The sequence below is a fragment of the Cydia strobilella genome, chromosome 13 (genome assembly GCF_947568885.1).
Source record: "Cydia strobilella chromosome 13, ilCydStro3.1, whole genome shotgun sequence".
Lineage (NCBI taxonomy): Eukaryota > Metazoa > Arthropoda > Insecta > Lepidoptera > Tortricidae > Cydia > Cydia strobilella.
This window is the reverse complement of record NC_086053.1, coordinates 4,781,424-4,798,489: the sequence shown is the minus strand read 5'-3', so window position 1 is coordinate 4,798,489 and position 17,066 is coordinate 4,781,424. Positions and strand designations below refer to the sequence as shown.

Sequence of the window (17,066 nt, the reverse complement as noted above, 5' to 3'; positions counted from 1 at the left end):
GAGACACCGTAAAAATATTTTTTTTTTTAATATTTGCGCAAACTAACCGTATAAAAAGGTATAAAATAAACACAATGGTTTAAAAATCTTTGATTTATTATTGGTACAAAAAATCTACACAGCGACGCATGTTACAACGAATTTATCTACGATACTGTACACTTACTATTTGACTAAACATTGAACATAAATACCTTTGAAATATTCACTTTATTTGACAGAGATAACTTGTATTTCCTGGCTTAACCTAAGTCTACACTAATTTGTTGTGTAGGTACATAAAGAAACACTTAATATTTGGCTGGTGCAGTCTACTTATTTAAATTTGAACTATATTGATTTATAATTATTAATTTAAGTTTTGATTAACGACAATTACCTTAGTAAATTAGGTGATCTATTTAAAATTATATCTGCGCTACCTTATGCTTTACTGAGAACTCCACACAAACTCAATTCACATTATCATTTTAAACATGCATTACAATAAAGTCTAATCCTTTAGACAGCGACAATATATTCGTCGGTATAGGTACATTAAACAAAAACACATATATACAATTGGAGTTCTAAATCGAATGTTTTGATAGAAATGTTATACCGGGCTAGAGTTAGACCAAGATTTTTTTATGATGGCTACGATTTTGATAGCACACGCAATGCAAGTATTATTTTAAACGTCAAACTTCTATGAAATTGAGACGTATAAATAACATTTGCACTGGGTGTGCTATCAAAATCGTTGCAGACTTATCTCGGTTACATGTTCAAAACCAAACGTCAAATGGGGCAACAGCCAAGAGACCTATACTCTAGAAATACACATTAGTAAACCTTAATCGAACATTCTTTCTGGTAGATTTTTCAAGGTAAGTATAAAAGGTTAATTTTAACCGAATGCCCCTGCAGCAAGTAATGTGATTGTAAGTATAATGAGGAGATCCACAAGGCAAGAGTAACAAGTTCGTCGACGTAGCTGAGAAGTGCAGCATTGAGGAAGTGGGCGGGGCATATGCTAGTAGGACGTATGGTCGCTGGGTCAGTCTTGAGTGGCGACAGCGAAGCGGACGCACAAAAAAGGCCCCCAAGAAGGTGAACCGTCATATGAGGGCATCACACGACTGACACGACCAGCTTGGTCGCCCTTGATCCCTCATGTCCAGCAGCCAGCAGTGTATCTTTGGAGTGTGATGATGTTGGTGTCAGTGCCTATGATGGCTGACGCCGGTGTAGGGGCGCGCCGCGGGGTCCACGGCCGTGCGCGAGCCCGAGGTGGTGCTTCGTGGAGGGGGGCTGCAACAAACACTCATTCATGTTATTTTTGGTCTGACATGAGATTATGTCACAAGGGTCATCATCATCATCATCATATATCCAGCTTTATCATGCGAACGGCTAAGGAGTGGAATTCACTTCCTGTAAATCTATTCCCAGTCCACTTTAACTTGGATCTTTTTAAATCGAGAGTCCATCCTAGACTGCATCGGCACTTAATTACCATCAGGTGAGATTGCGGTCAAATACTTGCCTTTTTGTAATAAAGAAAAAGAGAAAGACTTGTTGGTGGAGCAATTTCCATGTTTGGCGGTCCTCTGTCTTCTCTTTGACAGCCTGATACGACACGACGTTGAGTTTTTCCCTTATTCGCTTTAACTTTTCCTTATAATTATGATCACAAGGGCGCCAATGTTATTTTACTGTGAGGCGCTAAGATGGAAGTGAGACTTGAGACTTAAAAGGCAAAATACCTTGGTGTGGAATCGTCATCGTTGTTCTGCAGGCAGATCCACTGCGGTGCGATTGTGTCGCCAGTCTTCGCGCAGTCCAGCGTGCCATTAAACAGAAGTAAATCGTCGATCAGCACCTGCAACATTAATTGAACCTTTACGTGCTCAATAATCGCATTTAACTGCAGAGCAAAAACTAGATTCCAATGTATTAGAAAACGTAATTGCCCTCCACCATAATAACAAATATCTTACCCCAAATTCCTTGACACCTCTCGAGGGAGTTTTTCCATAGTTCCATATCTTGATGCCATAAATTGATACTGGCGCGTTGAACACGAAAAATACCCTGTAAACAGTTCACGTGTTAACATAACTGGTTAAATTCTCTTGGGTGGACCCTTTTCTCTCAACCGGCTGGGTTTGTCTGGTGTTGCAGGTGTCCATGGGCGACGGTAATCGCTTGCCATCAGAAGAGTCTGACAAATTCTACCAAGCGGTTAGGGCCAGGACAGATCCGACTGTTGAAGACAGAGCACAGGGCAGCGAATATCTTCAGGAATGAGGAATTAAAAAGTACTAAGAAGACGAACAAGAACTAAGAAGTCAAAAGAAACGCTGTTCCCAAATATTTCTAAGACCATTTTCACTTTGGATAACTGTAACGAGAAGTCTAGTAGCCAAAATAGTTAATCAGCAGGCTGTAGTTTTACAAAGTGAATACACTAAATACCTGTTGAGTGTGTGTGGCAAGATGGGCGCGAGCCAGGAATGCGCCGCGTCACAAGAGACGACTCCATCCACAAGTTTATCGGGTGTCCGTACGTCCAGAGCGCGTGAGTCCAAAACGTTCACGCTCGCTGGGTGCGCGCACACGTCTGACAAAAATGTATAAGCGGGTAGTTTTTAATGGTCGGGCTCATATCAGGGGACCTAGCCAAGACGTCAATCGTACATTGACAAACGCCAAACAAAAAGAAGAAATGTATCGGGATGACTGATGCTACGAAAAGTCACGTGAGCAAGAGCAAGCGCAAGTTTCGAATGGCGTTTTCTATCAACGATTGTCATGTTGGCTAGGCCCCCAGGAAAACTTTTTTAACTGCACCAGTCCAATCCCAAAAGTTCACCTGATTGGAATCACCTGCTCTACTATGAACGCGCTGGTTACGCCGAAAGTGTCATTTCTTTCGTTGTATTAAGTATAACCCTGTCACCTGTGTTTCGGATAGTTTTGGCCCTTTTACTGTTGATAAGGTACCAAAGACACCCAGTTCATTCTTATTTACGGACATAATTGTTATGAGAAATTGAATTCACTTGTAGAGACAAAGCCAGGCTCACTTGTGAATCCTTTACTTTCTGAATGGAATATTCTATGTAGGTAAAAACATTATAAATTTTTCCCCTCACTAGCTCGGAAAGTTGTCTTTTATCCTTCAATACAAGCGGGGAAAAACGCGTTTTATCCACTAGTGGGGAAAGTAATTTGACCTTGGATGTAGCGTGTTTAAGTAGCTTGACAGATAACAAAACGTAAATCGTTTATGGTAATAATTCGTTCGATATTAATTATCATTAAATAAATGGTTTGAGAATCTAATGAAAAATACCAAATTTAGCTTTATTTAATGATTTTAAGTCATAAACCTTAAAATTCCATAAGAAACGTTTGTTTTTTTTATAATGATGTTAAATATAATTCTGAACGCACAAGTTGAGTCGATGCAATTTCAAAACGCATCGTTGACATTTCATACGTCAAAAATGTCAACATTGTCAACAATTTTTTTACTAAAAATCTTTTCTCACCAACTCGCGTAAAAATACACAACTTCCAGAGTTTTCTGTTATAATATCGTAGAGAAATGAGTGATTCCAGTGATGAAGATGATCTAACGCCTGTGGATGTTGCATTTTCCTCGCTATAGTGAGGTGAAAAGTTTTGTGTTATACACGGGCGCAAATGTATTTTACTTCTCGTGTGTTGAAACACTCGCTACGCTCAGGATTCTATTTTAGAACCACTCGCTTCGCTCGTGGTTCACCTATAGAATCCTTTCGCTTGCTCGTGTTTCAATTCTACACTCGCGGGTAAAATACAACTTTGCACCCTTGTATAACAAATAACTATAGTACACTCACTGGTCTCAGTAACAGGTATGAGGTTCCCCATAGGATCGTACAGCTCGACCGCAGTGAGCCCCACGTAGTACGCATCGCCCCAGGTCGAGAATATGCTGATTTGCAGAACAAAGCCGGTAGGTGCGCTTAACTCTCCCCCGCCGTTGTAGGAGAGCTCTGTGTAGTCTAGTTCCTTTGGGTTTTCTAACCTGATAGGGGAGAACAACATAAACGTGACTTTAAGATTGAACATTAATTGGAGATTCTTCAAAATGTTGGTGGGAATAATATCTTGCCGTTTCTCATAATTAATCCTATAATAACGCAAATCACAGTCTGCATATACAGCGTGTTTTTTTCAAGGGTGCATACCTGAGCTTAAATCAAGTAACTTTCTTAAAGACACCGGTATTCTAACTAACTCCATTTCGGAGATAATCAATAATTTATTTTTTTCTGATTAGTACGAGCGTGTACACTTGCCTTAGGGCTTGATTACATATTGTGTTTAGTATGAGTTCATACATTTGCTACTAATCTCGGACGATCGATGTTCGAAATGACATTGATATGTCACAGTATTAAATTGTTTGGTTGAGTGAAATGTAATGCCCATGTTACAACAACGCTATATGCAACATTTAATTACTTTTTATAAAAAATAACTAAAAAAATTAAAAAAAAACATTTTTTTTTTGAAAATTAACTATGCCATTTAGTTTTCTTAAACGTACATAACCATACCCCGAAGCCCGAAGTTAACGGAATTCAATAAAAACACGGTGTATTCAAGAAAGTTCATACTTAAATCTCTGGATGGCCGCCTCCTTAACCTTTCATATGCCAGAACGTGAATCGGCTGTAAATATGCATGAAATTCTAAAAGTGACACCGCGTCATCTGCTGACCATGCCGAATGGTTTAAAAATCTAAACAGGTAAGATCATTACCGATCTTCATCTTGTAAGTCCAACTGCTGCACATAATCGTAGCAGGTATCTCCAGGGGCCCGTCGGAGTAATAGCGGGCGGCTCTGAAGAGGGTTGCCGTCTAGGGAGACGCGGCAGTGCTTGGCGCCGATGTACGACAGGTCCACGTTGGCGTTGTAGTTCCAGATGCGAATACCTAAATAAGATCTTAAATATATTTGCGGTTCATTACTACGCATACCTATTTAGCTATACAATTTCTTGGCTTTGAGCTTGAAGGCGGAATTCGTGTATGGGCCCAAAAGTCATGCCACTAAGGAGAGTCAACGCTAGATTTCAAACGCAGTCAAAAATTAAGTTTGGACGGGTCGAGGCGGTCTTCGGAGGTGTGGGCAGTGCCGGATTAAGCCAGCGCGAGGTCTGTAGCAAATTCTATTATGGGACCCATGAATTGTTTCAATTTTGTCGGACGAAGTGAAACATGGGTTTTTACAGCCATCAATGCAAGGTGCCCGGGGCCCGTGGCATTTGATACTTTTGCCATGTGGCTAATCCGACACTGAGTGTGTATACTTTACTACCTACCTATGCAGAAAATGCGTCCATATAACTTTAAACAATCAACTTATATGTAATTTCACTAGTCTCTGGCAACTCCATGGCGATATAGAAGAACATGCTCAAAGTTCGTACACCACATATCTTCAAAGTTCGCGGAAATTTTGCGTCCGTTGAACAGGCTCTTGCAGTCAAGAAGCTTGGAAAAGGATGGGTCGAGGCGGTCTTCGGAGAGGCTGACTTATACTAGTATATAGAAAATGTGTCCATAAACTTACATGTGATTTCACTAGTCTCCGGCAATTCCATTACAATATGACAAAACATGCTCCCCGACACAAAGTTCGTGCACCACATATCCTCAAAGTCCGTGGAAATGCTGCGTCCGTTGAACAGGCTCTTGCAGTCCAGCAACTTGGATGGGTCGAGGCGGTCTTCGGAGATGTGGGAAGTGTAGGCGTAGGCGCGGTGCACGCGGATGGCGGAGCTGTAGCAGAGGATCTCGATTCCTGGGTATAAAGGTATCTTAATATTTTTATTAGCTTACCAGTGATTTGACCCTAGTTTTACTTTACTTTAAAAGTAAGTAATAAGAGAACTATAAAAATTGGTTCAGAACGTCAAGTTTATTAGGAAATACAGACAATGGAAACTATAGCTTGACAAATTAAGCTATAGTTTTAGCAGTTTTACCTAACTGCGGTGGAACGACAACAATATCACTTTGTCCCTTTAACGTTACTTGAGACCTACGTTTGGCCTACGTTGATGAAGTACTGAATATAAGAATTGACAACGCAACGTAGCTTTCCACGTATAATACGCATTTTATAATGGAAGAGTCGTGCCACCATAACGAACAGCATACCTGTCAGCCCTATCAGATTCCTCTGTCCCCACGTCGACATGAGCGTTATCTTAATCTTCTTGGCCACGTATTTAGCCTCCTTCTGCTCTTCCCAGGATTCATTCAGCATCGGACTGAGTCCGTCCCTCCCGTCGGCTGTAGGAGGCCTCATGTCGGCTGGGATGTCGCTCGGTTCGTTATCTCGCATGAGCGATTGGAAGTTCCTGTCGTTTACCATTATGGCTTCGAAGATTGATGGGTCTTTGGTGAAGAGGATCGTCTGTAAGAGGAATTTTCTGTCTGAAACGGCACGAATTCTCGTGTTGACGTCTCATTCTTTAAATTTAGTAACATCACATAGCTGGTGCAGTTTTTAGTCCGAAATGCAGATCTAGTTACCTGACATCGAAATCACAGAATGAATAAATCAGAGGGGGTACTTAGAGTTAGACTTAAGACGTAGGTAAAGTTCAATGACCAAAACCAAGACCGCTCTAGACTAGCTGATGCTATCGTAAAATTTTACTGTCATTTACGCCGAGTTTTTTGTTACACTAAATTCGATTCTGATTTCCTCGCCATATATTGTCCATATTGATGGCACAGGCAATGGCCTACCCACAGAATACCCTTCATACTTACGTCACCGAACGTAGGAAGGAGGCCCTTGACCTCGCCGCTCGCCCGAGCAACTTCTCCATGGAATATGACGCGGTCATCCAACTTGATCTGCACCAAGCGGATCCCACGTGAAGAGTATATGCGGGACTTATTATAGTTCTGAAAAATACCGTCACATAAAGTAAATCTCCGTCAAATAAGTCTAATACTTATTTACTAGACCCAGATGTAGGAACTGAAATTATTACTCAATTTGTGTCTTTACGTACACCTAAGAGTAAGAGTATTCATTTAGAAATAGGGGATCCGTCGAGTCTTCACGTCGGTCGTCAATCCCACAGAGTCTGAAAATAAAAGTCTTCAATCAGTGCGTCCTACCTGTGATGACATACGGAGCCGAAACGTGAACACTCACGATAGGACTGGTCCATAAATTCAAAGTCGCTCAGCGAGCTATGGAAAGGGCTATGCTCGGAGTCTCTCTGAGGGATCGTATTCGTAATGAAGTCATCCGCTAGAGAACTAAAGTCGTCGACATAGTCCACCGGATTAGCAAGCTGAAGTGGCAGTGGGCCGGTCATATTAGACGTAGAACCGATAACCGTTGGGGTAGACAAGTTCTCGAGTGGAGACCGCGTATCGGCAAATGTAGCGTAGGACGCCCTCAAACTAGATGGAGCGATGACCTTCGCAAGGTGGCTGGCAAGACCTGGATCAGAGTTGCCGCAAATCGTGCTCAATGGCGTGCAATAGGAGAGGCCTATGTCCAGCAGTGGACGAGAGGAATGTTAAACTAGAAAGATACCACTACTAAAATTAGAAACTATTTCTAAATTGTTACGTACCCAAATTCTGAGCAAAGCGATAGTAGCGCAGTTAGCCAAGAGTAAACTTAGCACTACGGGTGCACTCCTTGGTATCGGAGTCGTCCAACAATGTCGGTCGTCTCTTGTTCGTACCACTCCATCCACTATTGCATCGGGGCGGCCGTGCTTCGTGTCGCCGGCTTCTGAGTCCGTCCATACCTATATACAGTAAGTAATTTATTTAAGTACCTACTTATCACAATTTATTTGGAACGAGGGTAATTCCCACAATGCCTACAGCGAGCCTCAGATGGAGATCTTCCGCAAGGTACATAATGGTCCAGTAGTAAAGCTAAAGAAGTTTGTAGAGGAGTTTATCAAGTAGTTTATTTTATTACTGTGGTGAAGTTTGGGCGCTCAAGAGAAGGTGGAAACCTTAAGCATTCACGTATGTTTTTAATTTTGTCTGCTTACCTATATCTTCCAGCTTTGCACTAGAAACACATTAGTCAAGTGGTCAAACCTAACCGAAACGTACCTTTTCAATTGGCACTAGTTGTCCGTCAGAATTAAACAGCTCTATGCCGTTCAATCCAACCAAGTAGTTGTCCCCCCAGTTAGAGTATACCTTCAGTTCTAGCAACCTCCCTTCAGGCAATTCGGGTATCACAAACTCGCTTTTTAACCACTCTTTTGTACTTTTCGTGTCGGTGTTTCTTGAAGACGGCACAGAACTTAGTGATGCAGGTTTCTTTGGCGGATTGGTGGTGTAACTCTCATATTTTTTTAATGAGCCAGTGTGAATGCTCGATGACGTATCATTAGATTTTGTTCGACCTGTTTTGATGTCTTGCTGTCCTGTGAAGTTAACCAAATTAAGGAATAAACCTTATACTGCGGGATACATTTTTCGCAACATTTAGTTGGCATCGTCTAAGTACTCATCATCAATAGACCTTTTAGTGACAAATCGTGCTCAATCTCAACAGGTTAGAGTCTGCGCGGAAAGAGAAGAGTCGTGGATTGTAAGGGAGCCCATACATTTCACGACTCTTCTCTTTCCGCGCAGACTCTAGAAGACGAAGCAACGAAATAGCCGTGGTCTTGTTTCGTCTCCAGTACGTTTGTGTTGCTGTTTAAATACCCCAGCTTATTACATAATACGGACTATGACATAATTACATATATTCTTTCGTCCCAAGTATGACGTCGCTGAAGTCGTGGTTCTCGCGGCGATGGCGGGGTGGGGGTGTCACGTAGTGAAAGGAAAGTCGTTAAAATTTCGGTCCAGTAGGTTCAAGAGGGTTATACTCACTCGTCCCAAGTATGACATCTTTAAAGTCGTGGTCCTCGCGGCGATGGCGGGGTGTCACGTAGTGCGGCAGTAGATCTGAGAGGAAGTCGTTGGATGAACCGTTGGTGTCGTCCCAGTCTAGAAGACTATTGCGATACTTTCGACGACCGTTCTGGGAGTAGCCTGAATAGACAAAATGGATGTATTTGTCAAAAATTTCTGTACTTTCAACAGGCAATTAATACTCAAGTTTCTAATAACAAACCCAGCAATTAGGTTGTGTTGTTTTACTACAGAGTTCCTATGGCCATCTCCTATGTCCATCATCAGATCAGATCGATGGTAATATTGCATAAATTGCATTGTCACCCAACATGAGACATTGACACCCAAAGAGGTGTTGTTTTTTTTAATACGACGTCGGTGGCAAAAACAAGCATACAGCCCGCCTGATGGTAAGCAGTCTCCGTAGCCTATGGACGCCTAAAACTCCAGTTTTGTTGTTCTAAAAATATAAAGTGGGGGATCCTAAAACCTTCAAATTAGTCTAAGCTTACCTTTACTGTATCGAGCTGTGCCCGCGGAATGGGCGAGCGGCTGCATTTGAGGTTTGTTTAGCAAATCCATTGTAGTGTCCAAAGATGTTCTTCTTGTTAACCTGTCATCGAGATGAAATGTGTTGAAGTTTTCTCTTGTTTACCAAATGTTACGTTTTAGGAACACGCTTAGGTACACTACACGCCTAGTTAGAAATGGCGTGTGGGAAAAGTAAGTACCTATCGATATTGAACCGTATGCACCTATCGATATTGAACTATGGGACCAATAGTAAAAGTTGTCAAAACCTCCCTGGCAACGGGAATGCACTCATTTTTTTGCCTTCCTGTATACATATAAACCTACTTAACCTACTTTTAATTAGGCGGCTTAGGGTCGGTTGCACCAACTGTTTGTCATCGTAAAGAGTTCGCTAAATTTTATAGTATGGAAAGTTTCATAGTAAACTGCCGCGGCGCACCGGGTGACGTTGATCAGTCTGTCAAGTGCGGATGGTGCAACTGGCACTTAGTCTGGCGATTTTCACCATGTGTTTTCATAGCATTCCAAGCAATCGTAAAAACATAGGACGCATCTAATGCGGAGAAATGAGTATATACTATATACATAGCTAACCAAGATGTAAACATCGAAACGCACTATCCGATTGATTATGTGCACTGATTTTTTTAATCCTTACCTGTAAGTCTGAGGTTTGCCATAGTTAAGCTGGGACTTGTCGTGGGTGGGAGGGGATTCGTTGCTGTTTCTAATATGAGTCTCTTTCATCTCCCTGCAATACGAGTTTGTTAAATGGTTAATGTTAGGGAAAATTAACCTACGCCTGCGAAAACGGCAAGGCTATTGGTGATTCTATATATTAAATTAAATTAAATTAAAAAGCTTTTATTTCGGATTACATATTACATCCATAGAATATGTAATTCTTAATAATAATATATACTTATATACTTACTTACTTACTTCACTGGCTCAGTGACCCAAAAAGGATCTTGGCCTCTGACTCACTAGTATATAGGTATACATTTATTTATTTGCTGACATGTCCCATCATTACTTCATTATCATCATCATGTCACCGATAGACGTCCACTGCTGGACATAGGCCTCCCCCAAGGCTCGCCACTCCGACCGATCCTGTGCCGCTCGCATCCACCGAATTCCCGAATTCATTACTTAGTTTAATTAAATTATAAGCATGTAATTAGTTCGTAAGTTTTCTAACACTTGGTATATAGTTTCTAACATAGGTATTATTGTTAAAGAAATAAATAAATGAAATTAAATTAATCAATTAAGTATCAATATTGATCGAACGAAAGCGAAGGTCTTCCCTTTCGACTTGGGTTTTTTTAGGGTTCCGTACCTCAAAAGGAAAAAACGGAACCCTTATAGGATCACTCGTGCGTCTGTCTGTCCGTCCGTCACAGCCTATTTTCTCCGAAACTACTGGACCAATTAAGCTGAAATTTGGTATACATATGTAAGTTTGTGACCCAAAGACGGACATGTAACGTAAACAAATGAATTTTAAACATGGGGGTCACTTTTGGGGGTTAAATGAGAAAATTAAAAAATAAAGTTTTTAAAACTATATCGTGTTATATATCGAATGAAAGAACTCATTGTGAGAATCTCAAATATATTTTTTTATAATTTTAGGATTAAAGATTTAGAAGTTATTCAAGAAAATAGGCAAAAAATGACCATTCCCCCCTTTATCTCCGAAACTACTGGGTCTAAAATTTTGAAAAATTTACACGAAATAGATCTTTACCTATAGATTACAGGAAAACCTATTAAAAATTGCAGTCAAGCGTGAGTCGGACTTAATTACTTAGTTTTTGATCCGACCCCTACGGGTTTTTTAAAGACATTTCACTCACGGTACACATAAAAAATACATTGTTTAAATTGTGTAATGTACGGAACCCTTGGAACGCGAGTCCGACCTGCACTTGGCCGGTTTTTTTGTATGTCCGGCTGTCCAGTTGTTCTAAACTACAGATCGCATTTCTCAACAGATTTTCGTGAAATTTCGTGAGTTGTCGATTTTTTGTCGCTTTAGTTTGTCGAAAAGGTTACAAAATTTGCAGAGCCATTTGGGTTCGTGAGATCACAGAACCACTAGTTTATCATCATTATTTGCATAATAATTTAATTTAGGATTAAATAAATCACAGCTTACAACGATAACCAAAGTCCAAGTATAATTGGTCACTGTCACAATATTAAATTAATCATTCGACCCTTGATTTCGTTGTTGATGTTATTGATAAGATGAGATAGGATTTGCCTATCATGAATAAATCTATATCCATAATTCCATACTTATATTATAAATGCGAGTCTGTCTGTCTTCACGCTTAAACCGCTGAACCGATTTAGTTGAAATTTGGCATAGTTTAAGGAAGGACATGGATAGTTTTTTAGGGTTCCGTACCCAAAGGGTAAAAACGGGACCCTATTAGTAAAACTCCGCTGTCTGTCTGTCTGTCTGTCCGTCTGTCACCAGGCTGTATCTCATGAACCGTGATACACTACACAGTGACTAGACAGTTGAAATTTTTACAGATGATGTATTTATGTTGCCGCTATAACAACAAATACTAAAAATAGAATAAAATAAATATTTAAGTGGGGCTCTCATACAACAAACGTGATTTTCCTGCCGCTTTTTGCGTAATGGTACGGAACCCTTCGTGCGCGAGTCCGACTCGCACTTGGCCGGTTTTGTTGGAAATCGTCCCTAAAGAAAGTGAAAAGGGGGGTCAAAGTGAGAAATTTAATGAATTGCCTGATAGTTGATGTGAAGCAATTAAGCTTATGCTCAAATTGAATGATTGCTATTACACTTTCTCCAGGCGCTAAACTTACTCTAGCTGCTGTTACTGATTCCACGCAGACGAAGTCGCGGGCAAAAGATAGTTACCTAATAAAAGCTCGCAAGCTGAATGGTAAATATAGAAGTTCTAAAAACGACTTTCTTTATTTTTCATACCTACTATTAATACCAGGAGTTCTGTAAAGTACTATTAGCTGCGACTGTTAAATATGTTATTAGAAAACTGTGTACACTAGCCGTTTAGCCCCAACGTCACCTTGAAACGCGGAAGTGGACCATTGTACTAAAATGACTTTATTGAACGCAAAACCAATACAAACACGGGGTCATTAATCATGTCTAAGACATAATAAATACCTAAAAATAATCACAATACACACTTACTTGGTAATGTCTTCCAGCCAGAATGGTGCTTCTCCGTCCTTGTCTGAATATCCAAACGCTTCCATCCTTTTGTGCTCCTGAGCCATTCTTCAGCCATCAGAAAAAATAAAAGATAGCTCTCCGTATTCAAGTACTTAACGAAGACGCAGTAAACGCATTACTATGCTCTAAACTTCACGTTGTAAACAACGCAACAATAAGTTAACAAAATAAATTTTGTTACATAAGTAAAATTGTTGTAAGGGTTTTATGCCTGTTATTAATAATTTATTATCATTATTTTTTTTTTTTTTTTTTTCTTCTTGTTATGGCTTTTGTTAGGTTAGCCAATGTCAGGTTGTGGAGGAATTAAAAGTTAGGGAAACTAGGAATTAGGAAATACGGATAAGACGAAAATTTGGAAAGGAAAGGATTGGATTTAGTGTAATATATATAATTATATTCTATACTATATTTTTATATCATTCTTTTCTAAAAATACTGATATAATTTTATAAATATCATAGGAGTTACTAAATAACAAGCAAATTATGGATGTAGGAAATGGGATGCGTAATGATTCAAGGCTGGAAAGGAAATCAGACCGATCATAAAGAGGGCATGCAAAGAAAATATGGTTCAGATCCCCATAGTCTCCACAAGAACAATGAGGATCCGGCTTTTTATTTATTACGTGTAAATGCTCCGGGGAACAAACATGCCCCAGGCGCATTCTACACAAAATAGAAGTTACAGTTTTCGAAAAAGATATTTTGCTAAACCATGGTTTCCTTGGAATTGACGGCTGAATACGCCTATAATGTTCACCTTTTGAGGTTTCCTTATTCCAAATCCCATTCCAATCCTCATACAAATAAACTTTTGACAAATTTATTAAGTCAAGACAATAATTCTGGTATGGCACAATGTCTCCCACGTGAATAGCCTCATTCGCCAATTGGTCAGCTCTTTCATTCCCAGGAATGCCCACGTGGCTTGGTACCCAAGCCAGCACGACAGCACAACTCTTCTGTGAACATTTATACAAAAGATTCCTAATATTAAAGATAACTGGAGACTGTTTATGAGACTTAAATGGGAACCTCGTTATGGCTTCTAAAGCACTGCGAGAGTCTGAAAAAACTATGGTTTTGGGTATCTTCAACATAAGTATATATTCTATAGCTTTAAGTAAACCATAACATTCACCAGTGTAGACGGAAGTTTCAGGTGGCAGTTTGATAAGTTGTAATCCTTTGTATTGTGAATGGAAAATACCAACACCAACGCAACTCCTATCGCCATGTTTGGAGGCATCTGTGTATAAACAGTGCCAATTAGCCCATTCAATATTAAGAAGGTTAATAAATTCCAATTTTGGATTAATATCGTTTTTAGATAACCCTATGTTAAATTTAATATCTGGCTCTGTAATGAGACTGTTGTAGTCGTGTTGATATAAAGGAAGAATCGCACTTCTGTAAGTGGGTGCTTCTAAACTTTGATATTTTTTATAACTTTTAACAAGACAAGGGGAATCCTTATGAGCCCAATAATTACAGGATCCGACCAGTTCAGCCAATTGCTTTACTTTTGAAATCAGTGGATGAGAATCTAGTTGCAGGGTACGGAAAAAGAATTTATCACAGAGAAACTGTCTTCTAAACGCAAGGGGTGGATCACAGCATTCTACTTGTAAGCAACTTATTGGACTCGATTTCATTGCACCTGTAACCAATCTTAAAGCCTTGGACTGAATAGAATCAATTTTTTTGATCGCTTTAACATTTCCAGGGTGTAAGAGGAAAGTACCATAATCTAAAACACTTCTAATCAAAGCGTTGTATAGCAATCTCATAGTAAAAGGGTGAGCCCCCCACCAGACTCCTGTCAGACATCTTAAAATGTTCAGATTCCGTTCACATCTTAATTCAATATTTTCAAAATGAGGAAGTCCAGTAAGTTTACGGTCCAATATAACTCCCAAAAATTTTACATTATCTTTAATTACTAATGGACTACCATTATAATTTATGTTAACAGGTGGAATATTTTGCTTTCGTGAAAAAACTACAACCGAACTTTTAGACGGCGAAAGATCTAATCCATTATTATTCAACCAATTATTTAAGGCACTCAAAGATGATGATAATACATTACTAATGTTTTCTAAAGATCGCCCAGAAACATATAAGAGCAAATCATCGGCATATTGAAGAACATTTACCTGCCCTTTAACAGAAAGTTCCAAATCATAAGTATAAATGTTATATAGTAAAGGACTCAAGACAGATCCTTGTGGCAGGCCCTTCCAAACTGTTCTTTGAATGACTTCATTTCCAGACTGGTCTAGTGGATACTTTATGTACCTTTCATGCAACATATTTATTATAAAATTAATCAAAAAGTTAGGAACATCTAGTTGAATTAATTTATTTTTTAAGATTGAAATGTTGACGTTGTCGTACGCAGCATTTATATCTAGAAAAGCAGCAACTAAGAAGTCATTTCTAGAGAAACTTATTCGGATATCTGTGGTAAAAATGCTTAAACTGTCAAGAGTACATTTACCTTTCCTAAAACCAAATTGATTACAAGATAACAGTTTATTATGTTCTATAAACCATTCCAATCGGATTTTTACTAAGTGTTCGGCAATTTTAGACAGTACAGTTGATAAAGCTATCGGTCTATACGATGTGGGATCTGAATTGGGTTTATTCGGCTTCTGTATTAAAATTAATGTTTGAGTCCTCCATTCTTTAGGAACAGAGCCTGTTATCATAACATTGTTAATCAATGAAAGGAAGTAACAAAGACTGTTATCGTCAAGTTTTGACAAGAAAGAGTAAGGAATCCCGTCTTCACCGGGTGCAGAGTCTTTAGTTGACGAAAGTACTCCTTTTAGTTCAAAAAGTGAAAAGGGGGAATTTAAAACATCTTCAGCATTATTATTAGATAACATGAGTGGTCTGAGAATCATAGGATGCTCTGGGACGTAAGGTGGACCCAAACGATCCATGACTTGTTCTGCTAAAAGTGGAGGTATTTTACTCTGTGTGTCTTTAAATGCCGATCTAAACCGTCTAATGTTTTGCCAAACTATAGATGGTGAAACATTAGGACTTAATGATTTACAAAACCTATGCCACCCTTCAAACTTTTTTTTTCTAAGTAATTCTTTAGTGGATTTAGCAACTTCTAAGTAGTTATCAAAGTTATTATCAGTCATTTCTTGACAATACCTTTTCTCTGCCTCCTTTCTTTGTTTAACTGCAAGAGTGCAATCTGAATCCCACCAAGGTGGAGATGGAATGAATTCTGGACTACTACTTTTCAAAGGAAAGGTTTCATTTGCAGCGTCAAGCAAAGCTGTGGCAAATGCTTGTGAACTGTCTAATATATTCAAATGACTTATTTCTGGCAAATTATTGATTTTTTGTTCTACAGCCTCTCTGTACTGATGCCATCTATCATCAATCAGCTTGTGTTTTATACGGGGCATTCTGACATGCCTTTGAGGTTTCTTAAACAAAGGAAAGGCAATGAGAATAGGAAAATGGTCGCTACCATAAGTGGAAACTGCAGTTGACCAAGATAGAGATGAAGCAAGATCTGGAGTACAAATGGACAGGTCTATTGCACTTGGATTTCGAGCAAGTCTAGTTGGAGATCCAGTATTTAATATGCATAAATTACGTGAGCTAATTAGTTCCAACAACTTTTCTCCATAATATAAAGTTTGAGCAGAGCCCCAGAACTCATGGTGAGCATTAAAATCCCCTAAGCATACAAATGGTTTAGGCAGGACCTTAAAAAGTCGTTCAATTTCTTTAAAAATATTATTATTAGGTTTATTATAATATAATGATACAAAACAAATACTATTTACAACCACTGCTATAACAGATAATTCGTCACTATGTACAGGTAGAGTGATAAAATCATATGTTAATGAGTTTTTGACAAGTATGGCCACTCCACCATACCCATCAGGTCTGTCTTCTCTCAGACAGACATATCCTGGTATTTTAAACACTGAATCCCTTCTCAACCATGTCTCTTGAAGACAGATTAAAAAGGGATCATGTTTATTAATAATATGTATTAAATCTTGTTTTCTATTGATTAGACTGCGAACGTTCCACTGAACCACTAAGGCTCTCTGATCCATTATTGTTGTTATTTAGTTGGTATAAAGCATTAATAACTGCTGCAACGTTGGACGGTGATACTGCGTTAGATTGGGACATTAAATTCATAAGAGCTTTTACTATAGCATCAATACTAGGTGTTTCTTCTTGGTTACTATTAAAAACAGGTTTTTCCCTATGAATAACTGGTTGTCTTACTATTTCTGAATGAGCATTCCTATCATACCCTTTGCCTAACTT

At 39.2% G+C, this 17,066-nt stretch overlaps 1 protein-coding gene across 1 annotated transcript; it reads right to left on the bottom strand.

The window, feature by feature from the left end:
* Positions 1-78: 78 nt before the first annotated feature.
* LOC134746468 (katanin-interacting protein-like) lies at positions 79-12,933 on the bottom strand. Its single transcript, XM_063680866.1, has 15 exons — positions 12,694-12,933; positions 10,144-10,236; positions 9,464-9,564; positions 8,928-9,089; positions 8,151-8,470; positions 7,652-7,831; positions 6,828-6,965; positions 6,207-6,465; positions 5,617-5,847; positions 4,802-4,976; positions 3,873-4,060; positions 2,461-2,605; positions 1,983-2,076; positions 1,749-1,864; positions 79-1,293 (listed from the first exon to the last, which is right to left on the bottom strand). The coding sequence occupies exons 1-15, from the start codon at positions 12,777-12,779 to the stop codon at positions 1,203-1,205; spliced, it is 2,379 nt and encodes a 792-aa protein (XP_063536936.1). The 5' UTR covers positions 12,780-12,933; the 3' UTR covers positions 79-1,202.
* Positions 12,934-17,066: the final 4,133 nt, after the last annotated feature.